The following is a 17042-nucleotide window of genomic DNA, read 5'->3' on the forward strand; positions in this document are numbered from 1 at the left end:
CTTCTGCCCCTTCCAGAGAAAAGGGGAAAAAATCAATTTGGGTTTTCAATCAAGCTACCAACTAGCGCTGATCAGTGTTCATAATTAGCCCCCCTCTAACGAGCCGTGAAGTCCTGCTCTTATTTATTTATTTTGGGGGTGGAGAATCTTCCTGCCTCCTGAGTAAATATGGCCTGTTAAGTCTGAATTAGCTGTCATCGCAGAAGAATTAATGTCGGGCACAGCCTTTCCAGTGGGGAAGGGAAGAAATAAACGAGACAGATCTTAGCTGAGCCGTGCGTGATGAATGAGGACCGAGCGGGTCATTCATCTCCTTCCAGGGAAGTGGACACAGGCACTAAAGCAGTTTTGCGGAAGACGTGTCAGCAAATGTGATCATTTTGTAACCTGTCAGGAAGAGAGGGAGCTAGTCCTTCCAGGGGGCAAAAGGGAGTGGGCCTGTCTAATGCGATGGTCTCCATCCATCCATTTAGGTTTAGGCAAGAAGGGGGTGGGCGAGGAGGAATCCGACTGAAACCCCAAAGGTGTCTTCATTCTTCCAAGAAAGAAACTCATCCAGAAGCTGGGAAAGGCTGCAAACGTCCTGCAAAGATTCCCTCTCCGAGATGTGAAGTAGGAGGGAGGGGTCTCTGTTACACCGGGCACCTGGCTGGTCCCACCTAGTTCTTCCTATGGACGGAGGCCCAGTCCAGTGATTTGTGTCTAGCCTAAGACAGCAGACCTCTCCGTGCCTGAAATTTGGAGGCCGGGTAGGTAGGGTTTGCTGTAGGGTCTCAGCCAAGCGGACAGCCAGCTAGACCGCCAACCACTCTCTATTTTTGTGCGGTCGGTTCTGTGAGATGAGTGTGGGCGAGGCTGTTTGACCTCAGTTCCCACTGAAAGTCTCAACAAAGCATTCTGATGTTTAACCACTTTTCTCAGAATGAGATAACAAATGATGAAACAACTTCATCAGAAGCTCTCGGCAGGCACCCCGGAGCGGGTCTCCACTCCGATTCTCCTTCTGAGTTTCCAGTTCCACATCAGCATTTGGCAAAGCCAGAGCTGAGGGGGTTGGAGTCTCTGGAGGGGAGAGCCCACCAACCAAAGCCTATGAGGCACTCGGGTACTTTGTATTGTTTCTCATTTCCATATTTCCATCTTTTTTTTTTTTTATTAAATACGGAGCAAATGTAACGTTTTCTCCCAGCATCACGGAGCGTGAGCCCCAGTGACAGATGACAGTTTCACAGCCTGAGCTGCAAGCTTGACACTTACTTCTTAATCTTGTCCTTTTCTTCCCAAGTCTCTTTTTCACTTTTCCCCAGGTGTTTTTGTACAGGTAAGTACCTTACTGACATGGTTCCTTAGAGTCTTTTACCTTAACGGGAAACACTGCAAAAAAAAAAAAAATGAGACTTGTCTCACATTTTAAATTAAAAAGAGAAACCTCGTGGGGCCCTGGGTCATTTAAAGATTATTACGAGGCACTCCAAACCCGGAAAGCCGTTTGGTGCACGTTAGCTTCACAGGAAACACTTCTCCCGGTGCAGCGTGACAACCACGTGGCGTCGTTCCTTTCCTTGTGGGTGGTTTTTAGATCCAAAAAGCTGTGTGGTCACACACACACACTCTCTCTCTCTCTCTCTCTCTCTCCCCCCGTGCCAGGCTCCGCACCCCGACCTGCCAAGCCCTCGTCTGATTAGCCAACTCGATCTTGGGTGAGCTTGGTCAGAATGCCCTCCGATCGTGTGCGATCATTTCTTTTTCTTTGCTCTCTCCTAGAATCATCCAGAACCGCATCCTGGTCGTCATCCTGGCCATCACCCTCGTTGTCACCATCCTGATGGCGATCATTTTTTCTGTCAGAAGACATTGATGTATCTGCTCCTCCTTGATAAACAGCAACCACGGCTTGTTCTGAGTAATTAAGACAAAACGGTCACATGAATCATCCTTTTGCGCTGACAGGCCCTGAGCGACACTCCTCTCTCGCCACTGTGCAGCCGAAGTGCAAAGAGTATAAAAAATATTTTTTATTCTCGTTTGCATGTGGGTTGGTTTCCTTTTGTACGTGTGTCTTCACCCAGGTTTGTTTTTCATGAGGGAAGGTTGGCGTTTGCTTGCCTTTTGGTCATTTCATCTACTGACCAAAATAGCCCTTGTTGACATTCTTCCTTGCCCCGTGTCCATGTCAGGGGTCACAGTTTGGGAAAGGGCATAATGAGTCTGTCACAGGGGCTTCTGATGGGCTGTGCTGTTTGTCACACACCTCTTGTCACCAAATTGCCCTTCTGTGATGTCCGAAGATAAAAATGCAGAGAAAAGCGGGGGTCAGAGCCAGTGACCAGCTTCAGCAAACCAGCCCTGTTCATACCCCAGCATAATGAACAGAGTCAACCTGCCTGAATGCTTTCATTGTGAAGGTGGGTATTTCATGTCAGTTGCGCAGGAAATTGACTTAGCACTTTCTCTGTTTTTCTACGCATATTTTTTCTTTACACCCAAGACTATTTTTGCTGAGCCTGCCCAATATCCACTTTTCACGACTTTGATTACTGGCTTCAAGAAATAGTTCCATATCTTCCCCAAAATCCCATACTGCCCAGAATTTGCTGGCAAAGTGAGTCCTGGGCCCGTATTTAATTGTGACCTCCTCTCCCCTGACCTGTGTAAGCATTCCTGTACCCTTTCGGTTTTAATATTTGCGCTGCCGAAAGCAGCCCTCAGACATGCAAAAGGTCTGACAAGGTTCCCTCCACATCTATTTCCGCATGTAAAGAGAACATGAATATTTCAGGAAGAGCAAGAACATGACTCTGGCAGTGCAAAATTTCAGATGTGATTATACATATGGTGGAGTCCTATAGGATGGTCCACTAGACATCAACTTCACGGAAAAAAAGGTGCACGCACCTCCCTTAAAAGAAAGGGGTTGCAGCGTGTTGCAAAAAGACAGCTTGGATTTTTTACTAACAGATGTCAGCCTAGCCTTCTGGAAGCCACTGTGTACTCAAAGCTCTAACATGCTTTGTGATTTTTCTTCGCTTTCTCCCTGTCCGAGGTAACCGAGAATTGCGTTCAAAATGAGTTCATTTATGATGAGGCTTTGAGTTGCCTGAGCTGAGGTCCTTCTCCTTCTAGTCATGAAGCAAAATGTGTTTTTCTTTAAGGCCTCATAGGCACTTCCAGGGGCCGTACTATCTTTTGAATATAATTAGATGCTTTGAACCCTTGAAAACCAAACCTGTTTTCTTCATAAAAAATGCTAACCACCTGTGCCCATGGATGGAGTTCACGGAGCTCTCCATCTAGCATTTAATATTTTTTTTTCTCCAAATCAGAAGAGAATCATTATGGTTTAGGGAGGAGATGCATGACAGCAAAATGCACTAGAGAACTCGTACTTACTGAACCAGGCCAGGGCCTGCCCGCGTTCCGATAAATCATTTAGTATGGTGTGAAGAGAGCTGCGGCCCTTACTTTGCAGGGATGGAGTGAGATTTTGGCAGAGCGTGAAATAGGACAGCCAAGGAGTGGGAAGGCTGTGCTGATTTTCCTCTCAGCTTACGGGACCCACCTCAGTGAGCATCTTTTATTCTGATCGTGGAATTCAATATGTGCTAAACACATCGAGGAGACTATTTAAAAGCAAGAAAACAGACAACGCACTTCCTTCTCATTCTGAAATACTGACGGTGGGGAAGTAGTATCCCAGCCTCTCTGGTGGCTTCCTTCGAAACCCTTGATCTCACCTCAAGTGCGTAACCAGTTCTCTGGCTACACCACACATTTCCAGACTCTTGCCAAGGCCGTGTAGCAAGCCACGTGGATCTGATCATCTCAACCTACCAGCTCCCAAGTATTTCATTAAAATTGTGTGTTCCTGTTGAAGTAGATAAAGGAAAAAGGAGTGTGTTGCTCCCCCTTTTAATTGCCTTTTTTGGGGGGTTCTTTCTCTATCAGCTCTTGCCTGAGATGGTGCCCCAATTCAACACTGAGGGTGGAAGGAATATGAACAGATAACCCTTGGTCTAATGGCTCCATCAAACCCCCCTTGAGAGCAGTCCCCTAGCCTGACGTCTTGAGTGCCTTCTAGGAAGCTGGCCCAAAGGGCCCTTGAACTCGTTGCCTGGCCCTCCTGGATGCTGTAGGAGCGACTCTAAGGAACCCTAAGAAAGACAGTTTTTTGTTCTTCCCCTTCCACACTCTTCCACGCTCCACTGGGAAAGGAAGCTCACAAATTCAAAGCAGGTGAAAAGTTCTAGGAACTTAATAAGTAGACTTCAATTGATGAATATTTCTAAAGTTGGGAATATTGTTTAAAATGCTGCTCAACATGGGGCTGGGGGAAATAATGAAGACGCAGAAGAGGAAGAGGAGGAAGAAGCCATTGCCATACAAAATTCACTGCAGACTAAACAGTTTCCCCAACAGAATAAATAAGGCAGATGCTGCCCATGCTCCAGAATCAAAAGCACTTTAATTAAAGTCTCTTAAGTTGTAGAGAGTTCTCAGTGTTCCACGTTGAAGGAGAATGCCTGCGAATACAGTAGGCTTGACGTCAGCCGCCTGCCTGGGCTGGGAGGCCATTTGCTATTCTGTTTAAGGCAGGCTGGATTGTCTTATTTTGGAACCAGCTTGGTGGGGGGTTTGCTTTGCTACTGCTTCTGAGCCCCGAGCTTCAAAGGCTGAAATTAATGGCGAACAAAATTGTGCAGCTCTGGCCGTCCCATGCGGGGCAAGCCCATTGAGGGTTATCATTAAGTAAAGAAATAAAGAGGGGGGAAAAAAGCCTGCCTGTTCCAAAAACCTCATCAGATAATGACCTCGGCGATTGGGTTTTATTACCAAACAGCATCCAGAGATTATCTATTCCAGAGAAGAAGGGAGGGGGAAAGAAAAAGAAAGAAAGGAAAGCAACTGTCTTTCTCTCCCTTTCCCTCTCTCTTGCTCTCCCTCTGTCTTTTTTTTTTTTTTTTTTTTTTTTGGCACATCTTTTCTTTAAAACTGTCAGATCATTTCAGTATTTCAAATCCAAGGAAAACAGCCTGCCTGCTGCTGTATTTGAAGTTGTAATGGTGTCAAAAAGTCACGACTGACTGACAGCCATCAGTCCCAGAGGGGCTCATTAAATCATAAAAACTTGACAAGGAAATAATTGCGCATCGCCAGCAACTTGGCGCCTGTTTAGACGTTTCTATTTTCTTTCATTATTAGTCCCCACCATTACGTTCATTAACAAATTGCATTAAACAACTGTTAAGGGCTAATGATTTGTTTATCGTTTTTTTTATTATTATTATTTAAACATCAGCTGTGTCATGTGGTACCCCAGCAGCCTCTTGCCATCATCTGACTGAATATTTTTCCACCCTGCTCTGGGTACTGTTGGAATATGAAATAGATTATTCATTACTCTCCTCTTTGCCACTGATTTGGTTTCATGTAGCGTCTTCCACAGAGAAAGATGAAAACTTGTCAAAAATAGGTTATATCTTATTCGAAGGGGCAACAATAGCAGCGGTACAGGCACACTTTAATATTTAATTAAGGTTGATGTTAACCCCTTTAAATGACTTTTGCCGTAAGTTCTATTCAAATGCAGGAGAGAAAAATAATTGTTCTTAATTTGCAACCCTGTTCAGCAGGCACTCTTCCTGGAGTTAGCTGGAAATTTGGAGCAGAATTTTTAAATAATGAAATTTCCTGTCCTAAATATTTAGAGCCGTTTGTTTACATAGTTGAGAATTAACTACGAGCAATGGTTTCCTCATCTCTTTGGTCTGAACTGCTCTCCTAGTGGGTCACTCAGTGCTCGGGAGTGGAGACGGCTTTCCTGAGAGAAACGTGTGTCCAGAGCCGAGAGGTGGTTGGTTGGTTGTGACTGGGGCCGGTTTCAAAGGAACCACTGTGAGTCCCATGTCTCTGGTCCACTTGCCTCCCCCTTTCGCTGAGTGTGTGGTTGGAGAGCTGTGGTCTGCCGTGAGAGTAAGTAGAGACTTCATAAAAGAACACTTGTGTGTCCAGGAGGGTGTGGTGAGCGGATGCCCAGGGTCTCTCTGTACCATCAAGGAGCTCATTGCGGACAGCGCTTCCCTGGTGGACAGCAGGAGCAATGCTTTGCGGGACTGGCCCTGCGCCATTTTTCCTTTCTGTGACTAGCCGTTAATTAAATGATCGCCTTTTCCTGGGCTATAAGCTTGCAGGAAAAAGGTCCATCTTCATCATCATGCCATGTCAGAAGTCAATGGCCTTCTTCAGGCCATAACCGCTGTCCGCACTGACCATTCTGTTGGATTCAATGAGTTTACGTAACCATGGAAGCCACACTCAGAGGTCCAGTTCATCAGCACTGCAGGGTCGGGCATTATGGTCAGTGTCAAGGGATGGGGCGAACCTTTTTGCCAGTCCATTTCTGCTTTCACCCACCCATCCTGGAGAGAATAGACCCTTAGGCTCCATGGATATGAAGGAGGAGATAGTACACGTTCCTTATTCTGTGTAGCATCTCTCAGTACTACCCACCCAAGAGCAGGTGGTCCTGTATAGAAGGGCCATCCCAGCAGATACAAGCCAGGTGAGGCCTGGCCTCCAGCCTCATCCATCACTCTGGGCACAGAAATGGCAGACACATCAGGGTCTAAAGGTGGGGGGGCAACCTTCCATTTCAATCCATTTCAGATTAGCCACGTGACAGCTCATAACCTTTGGGACGGCCTCCATACCTCAGCAGGGGGCATGCACATTGTCATTTTCCCAGATGGAAGGGGGCCTCAGTGGCGAGCTGTCCCCAGTCAGACTCCAGAGGCACTGGTTGAAGGTAGTGTCCAAGGCAAGCTGCCAACCCTGAAACTTGACCTCGTCCTCTGCTGTAAGTCACTAACTTTAAACCAGACCCCAGGAAACATTCTCGTCTGTACAGCTTTGTTGCACCTGTGGCCCATCAGGCTGAAACCAGTGGTATCTGCCAGAGGCCATCAATATTATGTGACCAGTCAGGTGGTCACATAATATTGACACTAACCCTTTTTTAAATGGGGAATGTTCTGTGTGGACAGCTCAGAAAAGTACCTAAAACCACAGGCATTTCACCCAAGAAGGGAGACTGCAGGGAAACCAGGGCAGCCGTGTCCAGGCAGGAGATGGGTGTGTGTGATCGGGGCCAAGGCTTAAAATGGGGTGACTGAGCCAAGGTCAACGTCCTCTTCTGTGCTGGAAGGAGGAGGCCACAGAGAGCATGGGGAGAGACTGCCCCTCTCTGTTGGGTTGTTAGGATTCCAGGGCAGGAGCAAAGTGAATGTTTCAGAGCCGACTTACCGCAGGCAAGTGGGGCAAACCAAGATGGTGAGCCAAACCAAGACAGCAGGGCAAACCCAAGACGCTGGCGCAGGTGGGTTTGGAAGGTGTGATGAGGTGAGGAGCAGATGGTGCGCAGGTTAAGGGCGGTGGGTTCCCCAGCCTCAAAGGATAGGAGATAGTTGGTGACACGAGTTCCAGGGAACAGGCAAGAAAAGGCAGAGCACCAAGCAGTGGGCTCCATCTTGTGCCACCCTGGGCCCAGCATTGCCCTCCTTCAGGAGGAGCCAAAGGAAGGGAAGGGCAAGGTGAGCCCCCCCCTCTCTCTCTCTGAACCACTGCCCCAGTCTCACGTAACCCCTGCTTGCCCGGCCTCGAGGGGCACCCAGCATGCTGGGAGGAAAGTGCTTCCCCGTGCTGAATCACCTCCTTACTCGCGCTACATAAATAACGAAGGCATCCCTGAGAGATGGGGAAATGCCAAGGAGCAGAGCTCCGCACCGTGGTTCTGTGAACTCGTGCCCCCCTCCTTCCCTTCATCCAGACAAGGCCCTTTGGCGTGAATAATAGCTCGGCGGCCCGAAGCCCGTATTGATCGGCTGCCCGCGCCGCTCCACTGAGAGCTGCCTGGACTTTTCCTGGGGGCAAGACGGGCACCTCTCAGTGCAGCTACCTCCTCCGCCCCCCCAGGTGTGCTCAGAAGGGGAGGGGGGGTGGGGGGGGATGGCCAAGAGGCAGGCCCTTGTCCAGCTCAGTGCTGGTGGTTGGCTCAACTTTTTTTGCCTGTGACTTCTTTTACTAGGGAAAATACCTGAGCTGGAGAGGAATGTTTTTTGCACAATGAGGCCCCACAGAGTTGAGAAGAAATACATCCTCAGGCTCCAGCTTCTCTCCAGAAGCTTCTGCCAGAGATCCAGGCAGCAGAGGCACCCACAGCTGACACTTAGGGAGCCCACTGCGTGCCAGCGGTGAGCCCAGCACCGGGGCAGCCACGCCATGTTTCCTGTTAACTTTCAGTCCCTGTCTCGGGTCCTCAAAGCAGAGGCTCTGACAAGGCAGGGAGGATCCTCGCTGCTGTGGCATGGGGCCCACACGGCTAAATCCAGTGGACAGGAGTCAGCCACAGGCTGGTGGCTCCAGGGACAGAATGGGCCAGCCCCTGGGCCTGAGACTCTGACCACACTCCTCCTCTCGGGGATAAGCAGTGGAAGGTCAGCCTGGCCCTGCAAAGCCAGCACCCTGTGCACTGGAAGAGACCGGAAATCCTACCTTTAATAATTCACTCCAGTGGGTCTGACCTTATCCGCCTTGGAAAATGCCACAGATACTTTGCCCAGACAGCATCAGCACTGACAGCCACTGACCCCTCTGGGTGAGGTGTCGGACCCTCTCCTAAGAGCCGAGCTGGGCCTTGGGAAAGGAGAGACCTACCCTGTGAGCGATCTCCTGGAGAAGGGGCACAAGGAAGGAGGGTCTTGGTTCCCCAGAACCAGCTCCCTGGAGGTGTCTCCCGGAACCAGCCATTGCCTGTATTTCCGGGAATACAGCTTTACCCTGGAAGCCCACACACACCCCAGCCATAGCCAGTCTGTGAACACGTGGGCACAGCCCAGGAGAGGTACCTGCTTGAGGGGCCTGGCGCATCCACGGCACCACCCTTGCTGAGAAGAAGGGGAGAGAACAGGAAGGCAGGAGGTAGGGTCAGAACAGTTGAGCCAGGGCCCAGCAGACCGCTTCCCTTGGTGAGCTGCTCCAGCCTCCACTCAGGCAGAGCCCTGCTGAGGGCGAGGGAGGCCATGGCCCCCACAGAGCACAATCGGGCACTGGGGGAAGGACCCAACATGGACCGTTTATGCCCTGAGACCCTCCCCGTACTCCCCCACCAGAGGCCCTGGCACAGCAGTGACACTGTGACCATCAAAGTCTCTCTCTGCCCAGTTTCTGTCTCCCCTTCCTCCTCCAAGGCCACTTCTGCCGAGAAGTCACAGAGCAAAGAGAGCTGCGCGGCTTCAGTGAGCTCATCATGGCCCCCGAGGTGGCCACATAATCAAACCTGCCCTCGTTGGCAGCATGAGAGGTGTAATCAGATTCACTCATCTACTCAATGAGTGTTTATTGAGCATCTACTATGTTCCAGGCCCCAAAAACATGTGGTGAAGATAGATAGATAACAAAACAAGTGAGGTCATCCCACCACCCTGGGGCTCTTTTCATCTCCAGCACCCTGCTGCCCACAATGACTGCTCCATCTCCACGACTTGCTTGGCAAAGCCTCTCCAAGCGACAGTACTGTGTGTCCACTCCTCCTCCGGGCAGTTCCCATGACGACGTTTGCAAAATTGACCCACAGGGCTGACGCTTGTCTGCATATGGGGGAGTCCCATCAGCACCGGCCCCTTGTCTGGGGCCGGACCAGGAGAGGCAGGGGACAGAAATAGAGACCATTTATTCTGGGCTCTGGGATTCTCTTGGAGGATTTTTTTCTTCCTGCTTATGAAGTGATAAAAGTTTGACTTGGCAGGTGATCGGAAACCCAGAATATCACAAAAGGGAAAAAAGTCATCGAGTGGCTAAGAGGTGCACCATGGGAGTGTTGGCCGGGCCGGGGGCAAGGCGAATTGCTGAGCGAATAGAACAGGAGATATTTTTCAAAGGCTTCTCTCTCCTGCTCTCTCTGGGCCCTGTGCAGAAAGGGGAAATAGAAGCCAAATCCAGATTTGGGCATGTGGCTGATTTGGGCACCCTCCCTGACTCCCACCCCCTTTTCCCCAGACAGTGATAAACTTTGATGTCTGAGCCCGTGGCATTTGGGGACAGGAGAAGCTGGGCATTCCGGCGAAGGCCTCCCTCAGCCCCTTTGTGAGGAGAGATGAAAGCCACAGAGCCAGAGAGAGCATGATTTTCAAATCAGAGAGAGCATGATTTTCAAATGATGAAATGCAGGAGCTCCATACAGGCCACCTCAGTGACAGTTTGGGTAGCGAAAGCCACCCCGGCAGACCAGCTGAGATTCACAGAACCCTCGAGGTGTGCATGTTTTTTGGGCCCACCTGCGTGTTTGCAGATGGGGACAGGCTCAGAGAGAGCGTAGCCTCGCTCAAGTCACCCAGCGAACCATGTTGGCAGGGCCAGCCATGGCCCACAGGCCCTCAGCCTCCAGGCAGGCCTCTCTGCTCTGCACCAGGAGGGTAACTTCAAACAGCACCACACTGTGGAAGCCAAGGCCAGGCCACAGACCTCTGAGCCTCTTGGTGGTGTCGGCCTTCATGCTACCGGGACTAGCATTCCCCACTTACATTTCTCAAGCTACAGAGGTACAGAAAAACTCAGCCCCGCCCCCATTAGCTATGGTCCTCTTTCCCCCTGAATGTCAGATCTTAGCTCTTTGGAGGAATTGCCAGGGGAGACCCAGGGTCTCTCCTCAGCTGAGCTACTGATGTCACCTGGGAAAACCTTTTCTGTCTGAAGTCCCTGCCCAGCTCTCCTCACCCACCACCAGTAGCCTGCAGGGGCTCCCGGAAGTGCCTTGGTTGCTGAGGCCAAGCGGGGGCTACTGCTTCTGAACTGGGTCCTGGTGGTTGTGACTGAGATGAATGAACAGCTTGGCAGGGAGGCCTTTTGCTAAAGTCTAGCGTCTTCCATGATGCGTAGGGCCTCCAGCTGATGAATGGCCCCATGCAGGCCCTCCCCTGCTCTGGGCTTTGGCTCTTCATGCCGCCAGTGGGAAAGCTGGGCTGGGAAGTCACAGGAAGGCAGGTTTCTGCAACTCCCATCGACCATCGAGGTGAGCAGGGAATATGTCTGATAAAGCAAGGGTCAAGGGCTTCAGTGTAATATGGCAGCCACTAGTGTGTAGAACCTTCTAGAAGACCAAGAGACTGGTAATTTGAGCTTCTGAGTGATCTTGGAGGCAGGGCTGGCGTCACGGGCCTGAGGTCAGGGCTCTGTACCCAGAAGGGCCGCAGGCTTGGGATTGAATGCTCTACAGTCACTTTCTTGAAATTCTTCATAATTTTATCTTCATAGTTGTGTTTTGTAGCTGAAATCCAGTGGGTCACTGGACCATGAACAGGAAGTAGGGAGGAGGTGGCCTTGGAGCCCCCCTCACACGCAGTCCTGCCTCTTGCCCTCTCCCTGCTCTGGGGTCTGGTTCTTAGCTGCTTGCTTCACTGCCCCTGGAACCACAGTTCCACGAGGCTTTCCCCTCCCCACCTCCACCCTGAAGCCACTTCCAACCTGCCTGCAACCTGGTCACAGGCACGGGCATGGTCAGGATCAGGCATGCACAACCCAGAGCATTTTGGGGTGGGGCACCGTGGCAACAGTGCCCTCCCTGGGCTGGCAGCACCAGGAGCACACTCGGTGGGGGACTGAGTTGAGTACCTAGTGCACCTGGTGCGTCCTGGCACAAAGGCTGCAGTGCCTCTGGGGGTTGCCCACCTGCCCAGGCTCGGGGCAGCAGGCCGTGGAAGGGGGAGGTGCCAGGGGGCCCAGCAGGTCCATGTAGCTGCAGGGAGAAAGGGAGCCTGACCTCTAGCTTGAAGGGCAAGTTTATGCCCCAAGTATAGATGCAGGGCCCAGCGCCTGGGGTGTGCACTCCACCTGAGAGAACCCCCAAGCCTAAGAATGTGCCCCAGTGGCTAGTCCCCTGCCTGGGGGATGCCTCTCTTCCAACCTGCTGCATCTGGCTTGTGTCTTCAGGCCTGTTCACAGTATTCTCTTAAGACGAGGAACAAAACACAGTACATAACTTTGCTGATTCCACACCTGTGTTAGGTATTCTGATACTTGCCTTTAAAATTGGCATTGCATAACCTAAAAATGAATGGTAAAATCTATGCTGATAATTTAAAATTTTGACTTTACTCCCAATGACATTAACTAGGAAATTTAAAACACTGACAAGCTGAGAGACAGACAGACAGGAAAGGTGGGGAAGGCAGCTTTTTTCTTCCGTTTTGAACCAGGAGCTCCACGGTTTTGTTTTGCTTTGGGTCTAACAAATCACAGAAGCGGTCCTGCCAGATGGGTCACTCTCCCTCCAGGGCACCCCTTTCCCTGGCAGGAATCAAACCTGAACACTGTGCTTGTCCCTCCCTCACTCCCGGCCAAGTCGTGATCACGCGCTTGGAGAAAATCCCCGTGAGATTTAGAATTCAGAGTGTGCTGCTCACCCTCGGCCTTGGAGCCCAACCCTCCTTGCTTAAAAGGGGCTCTCAGCCCCGCTCACGTAGGTCTAACCACCTCCGTGAGGCAGTCTCTCCCCCAGAGATTCTCCATAGGTACTACATCCTGAAACTGGAGCCCCAGTTAAAAACTCCAGACATATCAAAGAGAGGCATCAGCCCCCAAAGAGACTTAATTTGGAATCCAAGCAAGTTACGAAACAGAAAACCGTCAGCCTGCCTGAGAGCCCAGGCTCCTGCGCACCCAGAGCACCGGCCGACTGCCCTCCCTGACATCCCTTTGACTTTCCGGCGCAGCCTGGGAGTTCAGAGCTTGGTGCCGCAGGAGGCTGGGTGCCAACCAGGTTTGGCTAGAGAGACGTCAGTGTCTTGAGAATGGTAAAAAGTCCATTCCACTTCCGGGGGAAGGTATTTCCATTTCAGAATTGTTTCCAAAGCCACCATCTTGGGGTTCCCGGGCGCAGCCTTGCCTGACGTTTGAGGGCCTGACTGTCCAAGGTTGAATGGGTCCAAAGTAGCAGCCTGTCATGCTCTACAATAAAGTGCTGTCACTTTAAGATAACATTCATGGAAGGAATGAATGAGTCGTTTAGATCGAGTTGCGTCAAATGGAATCCCAATTGCATACTCATCAGTGTCACTTCCGGACAAAGGAAAAATTAATGCACTTCGTTTAGCTGCGTCTACGGCTTTTCCCTGATTATAGGTGAGCTCGCTATCATTTTCAAGTTTTGTTTCTTTTACACCGATCGTATTTCAGTTCGTTTCATACTGAGGGATGATTTTCGGCTTCAGCTTAACCTCCTCCAGATAATTCATTAGGCCTGAGAGCTGCTCCAGAGTGGGATTAGAACCTGTGTAGAAGACAGTCACTTTAAACTGAGATCTGCTAATTAATCGCTCTTCTCTGTCCAAGTGCACAGCAGCGCTCCTTCCCCGCGGAATTGCAATTTCATGGTTCCTAACGACGGTGCGATTACATTATCTGGATCAGAGACTGTGGGTGTCGGCAGTGGTGGGCCGAGCCTGTCTCGGGGATCCGGCGAAATCACTCCTACAACCAAGGGGATGGAGGGAAGCAGTTAGAATGTCGGTTGCTAATTTTATTAATGTGCTGCAGTTTCTTCCGTCTCGTTTAGGCATTAGCTGCAAGCTCCAACTCCCCCTGCTCCACAGGCCTCTTTCCCCAGAACCTCACTTTGCTGCCTAATATCCACAGGGTTATTTTTGTGTGTGCAAATCTATTTATTTGCTGTATTCCACAAAGTAATTTATTTCGAGCATTTATTTTCATTAGATCTCTTGGAAATATGGTCCTACCTACTGTTAGCACAAGTGATACATTTTAATTGTTGTTTCCTGGACTAACTTGTATCATTCGATGAGTCAAATAAAATGTCTAATTCCAAAGTCTGCCAGTCCCATCTTTTGCATTTGATTTATTTATCTTATTTCCATTCTCTTTCTGACTGAGGGAGAGCCACAGATTTTCAGGTCCATGCTCTGCTACAGATTCTGTACTGAGTGTAGACACGGTCTGGTTTTTTTTAAATGATGAAAGTTAGAAGGATCATGTTCAAGGTTGCTTTTCAGTGCAGGTTTGTTGTTTGGGTTTGTTTTTTCCTTCTTCTTAAATTGCTCAGGGGGATGGCTTCACTGAGGGATCACAGATCTGGACGTGAGCTCTGGTTCCCTCTTTGATGGGATGGGATCATCACCTGATCCCCTCCCGGAGCCTCAGTCTCCTTATCTGTAACGTGGGGGAAATCTCACCCACTTCAAGGTCTGGTGTGAAAACTCAGTTGGGGAGCCCGAGAAAAGCACAGCCAGGCACGTGATACACCTTCACCGTCCCCTCCTCCCAGTTACATGAGCTGGAACCTCACAGTGCACAAGTACTCCTGGGGGTGGGCAATTGTGGTGTCTTTGTTTTTGTTTTCTTTGAAGATTCCTTATGATTCCTTACAACCTTAAAATACTTCAGAAATGGCTCAGATCAATAAAGGGAACGTATTCATTTCCTCATTCATTAACAAAAATGTTCATCTTAAAAAATTCCTTTTCAACACTAGCTCTCAGACACAGCACCAGGGATTGGAAAACAGCACCAAACCACAAAATAGTCTCTGCCCGTGAGTCCAGTCAGTGAGGGGGACCCAGCAGTTACCTGGCAATTACCTGCCATAGAAATTCAATCATAGGGAGACCTGGACAGGTAAGGCAGCCTTGGCTGGTTGGGCTGATTTGAGCCTATCCAATGCCAAGGGTATGGCGTCCTGAAGGAAGTTGAAGACATTTGTAACACTGGGGGGGGGGGGGGGAGTGTTGTAGATTAAGGATGAATGGATGGGAGACAACGTCTGTTGTCCCAAGCAACCTGCTCAGCCCTGACTTTACCGCTAGGAAATTCCCCGTTAAATTATCATTCGTTCCCATCTGAGGGCAGAGATGCTGTGAGCTTTTCAGGCAGAAGACATGTGGAATCCTCCCTCCTGCTTGACAGGAAGTGGGGCTTTGAAGGGGTGCGGGGCCACGACCACACGTCCGTCCCTCAGTGCTCGTGGGTGGACTGCCTTGAACAGAACAGTGTTCTCTTCTCTGTCTGCGTTGGTCACCAAGACGCTCCCCCACCTTGCGGGGGAGCTGAGCAACTTCACAAGGCTCGCCTCGTTCGGATGCACAGCACAATGAGTTATACCCCTCGAGCCTCCAGCACTGATATTTCAAAACCTACAGCACACTAAACGTGAAACTTTTGTTCAAATTTCAAGGATTTTGATAGCCCAAGTGAATAGACACTGCCTATTGATTTTTCCCTTACAATGACTCTTGGATAACCTATTTTCTCATTTATTTTTAAAGACAGCTCATGAGATTTCATAGCAATTCTGCCCAACCTCCTAATATCAAAATCCCTCCTTGACCCTGAAAATTGTAATTCTGCCATAGATCACAGCTGCTGAATATTACCTTTTACTAAGCTGGTTAAATAAAATATGTCCAAATCACTGGATCCCACAAGCCGTGGCCGGCAAGTGTAATGAGGCGAGTCTGAGGTTCCCGCCGCTCTCGCCGGTCCACCGGCACCGGAGTGCGGGGATGGGGAGTGCGGGCCTGGGTTTGGAGTTGAGGGGGAGGGGAGGAGAAGGACAGCTGGCCTGGTCTTCAGCGATTTTCCTGTAAAACTTTTACAAGGGAGACTTAGGCCGTTTGATGTGTTCTAGACAATCAAACGCCTTCTGAATCTGCGGCAGAGGACCTGGGGTTTTCTCCCCAATGGGGAAGGGGGCGTGTTTGATGTGAGGCAAGCTCAAAGCCCCCCAAGCCTTCCACACTGACAGGCCAGACTACACTCCCAAGGTGGGTAAATACACCATGTGAAATGTGAAAAGCCCCCCGACCCGGGAAGTCTCATTCTGCCCACTGGCTGGCCAGGCTGTTGCTGTAACTGGGGAGAACCATATGGAATTTAGACCCAAGGGGCTGGTGCCCACGTGAGCCCTGGGCCCCCGTGCATCAGGCTCTCACCTGTGCTTCATTCCATTTAGCCAAAGGGTCCCACAGGCCCCCAGCCAAACGGCCCAGGGGCTCCTTCCTGTTGGAATGACTTTTTCTCAGAAGAAGGAAGGACGGCACTGACCAAGTTGGTTCCAGAGGAGCACTGAATATTTCAAAGCCAACACTTAGATCAAGTCATGACCTTTGGCTTTTGGAGTGTCCTCTGGCCTCACCTTGGCGCTCCCCACATTCACTATGGTAATGTTTCCCGGAAAATCGCACTCATTACAGATGAACAGAGCCTGAAGTAGCTCTGACTCCGCAGAAATGTGGTGTCCCCCGGCCGTGGCCACAAGAGCCCATTTGCAATGCAGGAGACAAGAGGCTCTTCCGAATCCCAACTGTACTCGACCCCTCCCCACACCCCCCACGACTGCTGGACCCACTTTCTCCCCTGCAGGGCCTCCCAGCTTTGGCAGGTAACGGATCCCATGGAACAGATAAAAGAAATGTGCTGATATCAGCACCCAATGACTGAAGGGAGCAGGAAATTGTCCAAGAAAGAGAAATTAATAAATAGCAGTGAGACGCCCCCTCCAGCCCCCAATTCAGAGGTCAAAAAGGCTAACACATGTTAGTGTCCTTTAAGCTCACCTTACGCCGGGGATGACAAGCACGCGGCAGAGGTCACCTCCTTCTCCCCGTGGTTCTGGCTGACATTGCTAATTGGCCCTACTGCTTTAGTCCCAGGATCCTCTTCAACCCAGGGTTCCCTGCAGCCCCTGTTCATCAGTAGGAGTTGATTTGGGGGATGCTGTGCATGGATCAACCAGCCCACCATGTCCGCGTGCCCTAAATCCTATGCATGCCCTTCCTCTCCCTGCAGGGCCCTCACATTCCCTCCCCCGTCACCGGCTCCTACACCTTCAATGTCCCACTGGAGTCCCCAGTTCCTCGAGGAGATTGCCACCCACTGTTCTCTCTCCATCTCTCGGCTGCTCCAGACCCAGAGGAATGAGTGAGAGGCCAAGCGCATGGAGACCTTTGAGTTCTGACCCCAGCTTTGTTCTCCACTGTCTG

At 50.4% G+C, this 17042-nt stretch overlaps 1 protein-coding gene across 4 annotated transcripts in view; it reads left to right on the forward strand.

Annotated features, from left to right (window-relative positions):
- VTI1A (vesicle transport through interaction with t-SNAREs 1A) overlaps positions 1-13844 on the forward strand; it is a 335162-nt gene extending 321318 nt beyond the window's left edge. For 2 of the 4 annotated variants that reach the window (XM_037132894.2, XM_037132895.2), the window contains one exon: positions 1765-1853. Coding sequence is in view for 2 of the 4 variants with exons in the window: in XM_037132890.2 (XP_036988785.2) it covers positions 1765-1858 (94 nt within the window). In the remaining 2 variants the exon portion in view is untranslated. Of the gene's footprint in view, positions 1-1764 lie in introns of all 4 variants that reach the window. The other 2 variants (XM_037132890.2, XM_037132891.2) reach the window with 1 other exon arrangement.
- Positions 13845-17042: the final 3198 nt, after the last annotated feature.

The sequence above is a fragment of the Artibeus jamaicensis genome, unplaced genomic scaffold, assembly GCF_021234435.1.
Source record: "Artibeus jamaicensis isolate MK-2021 breed Jamaican fruit bat unplaced genomic scaffold, CSHL_Jam_final contig_490, whole genome shotgun sequence".
In the NCBI taxonomy this organism is placed as follows: domain Eukaryota; kingdom Metazoa; phylum Chordata; class Mammalia; order Chiroptera; family Phyllostomidae; genus Artibeus; species Artibeus jamaicensis.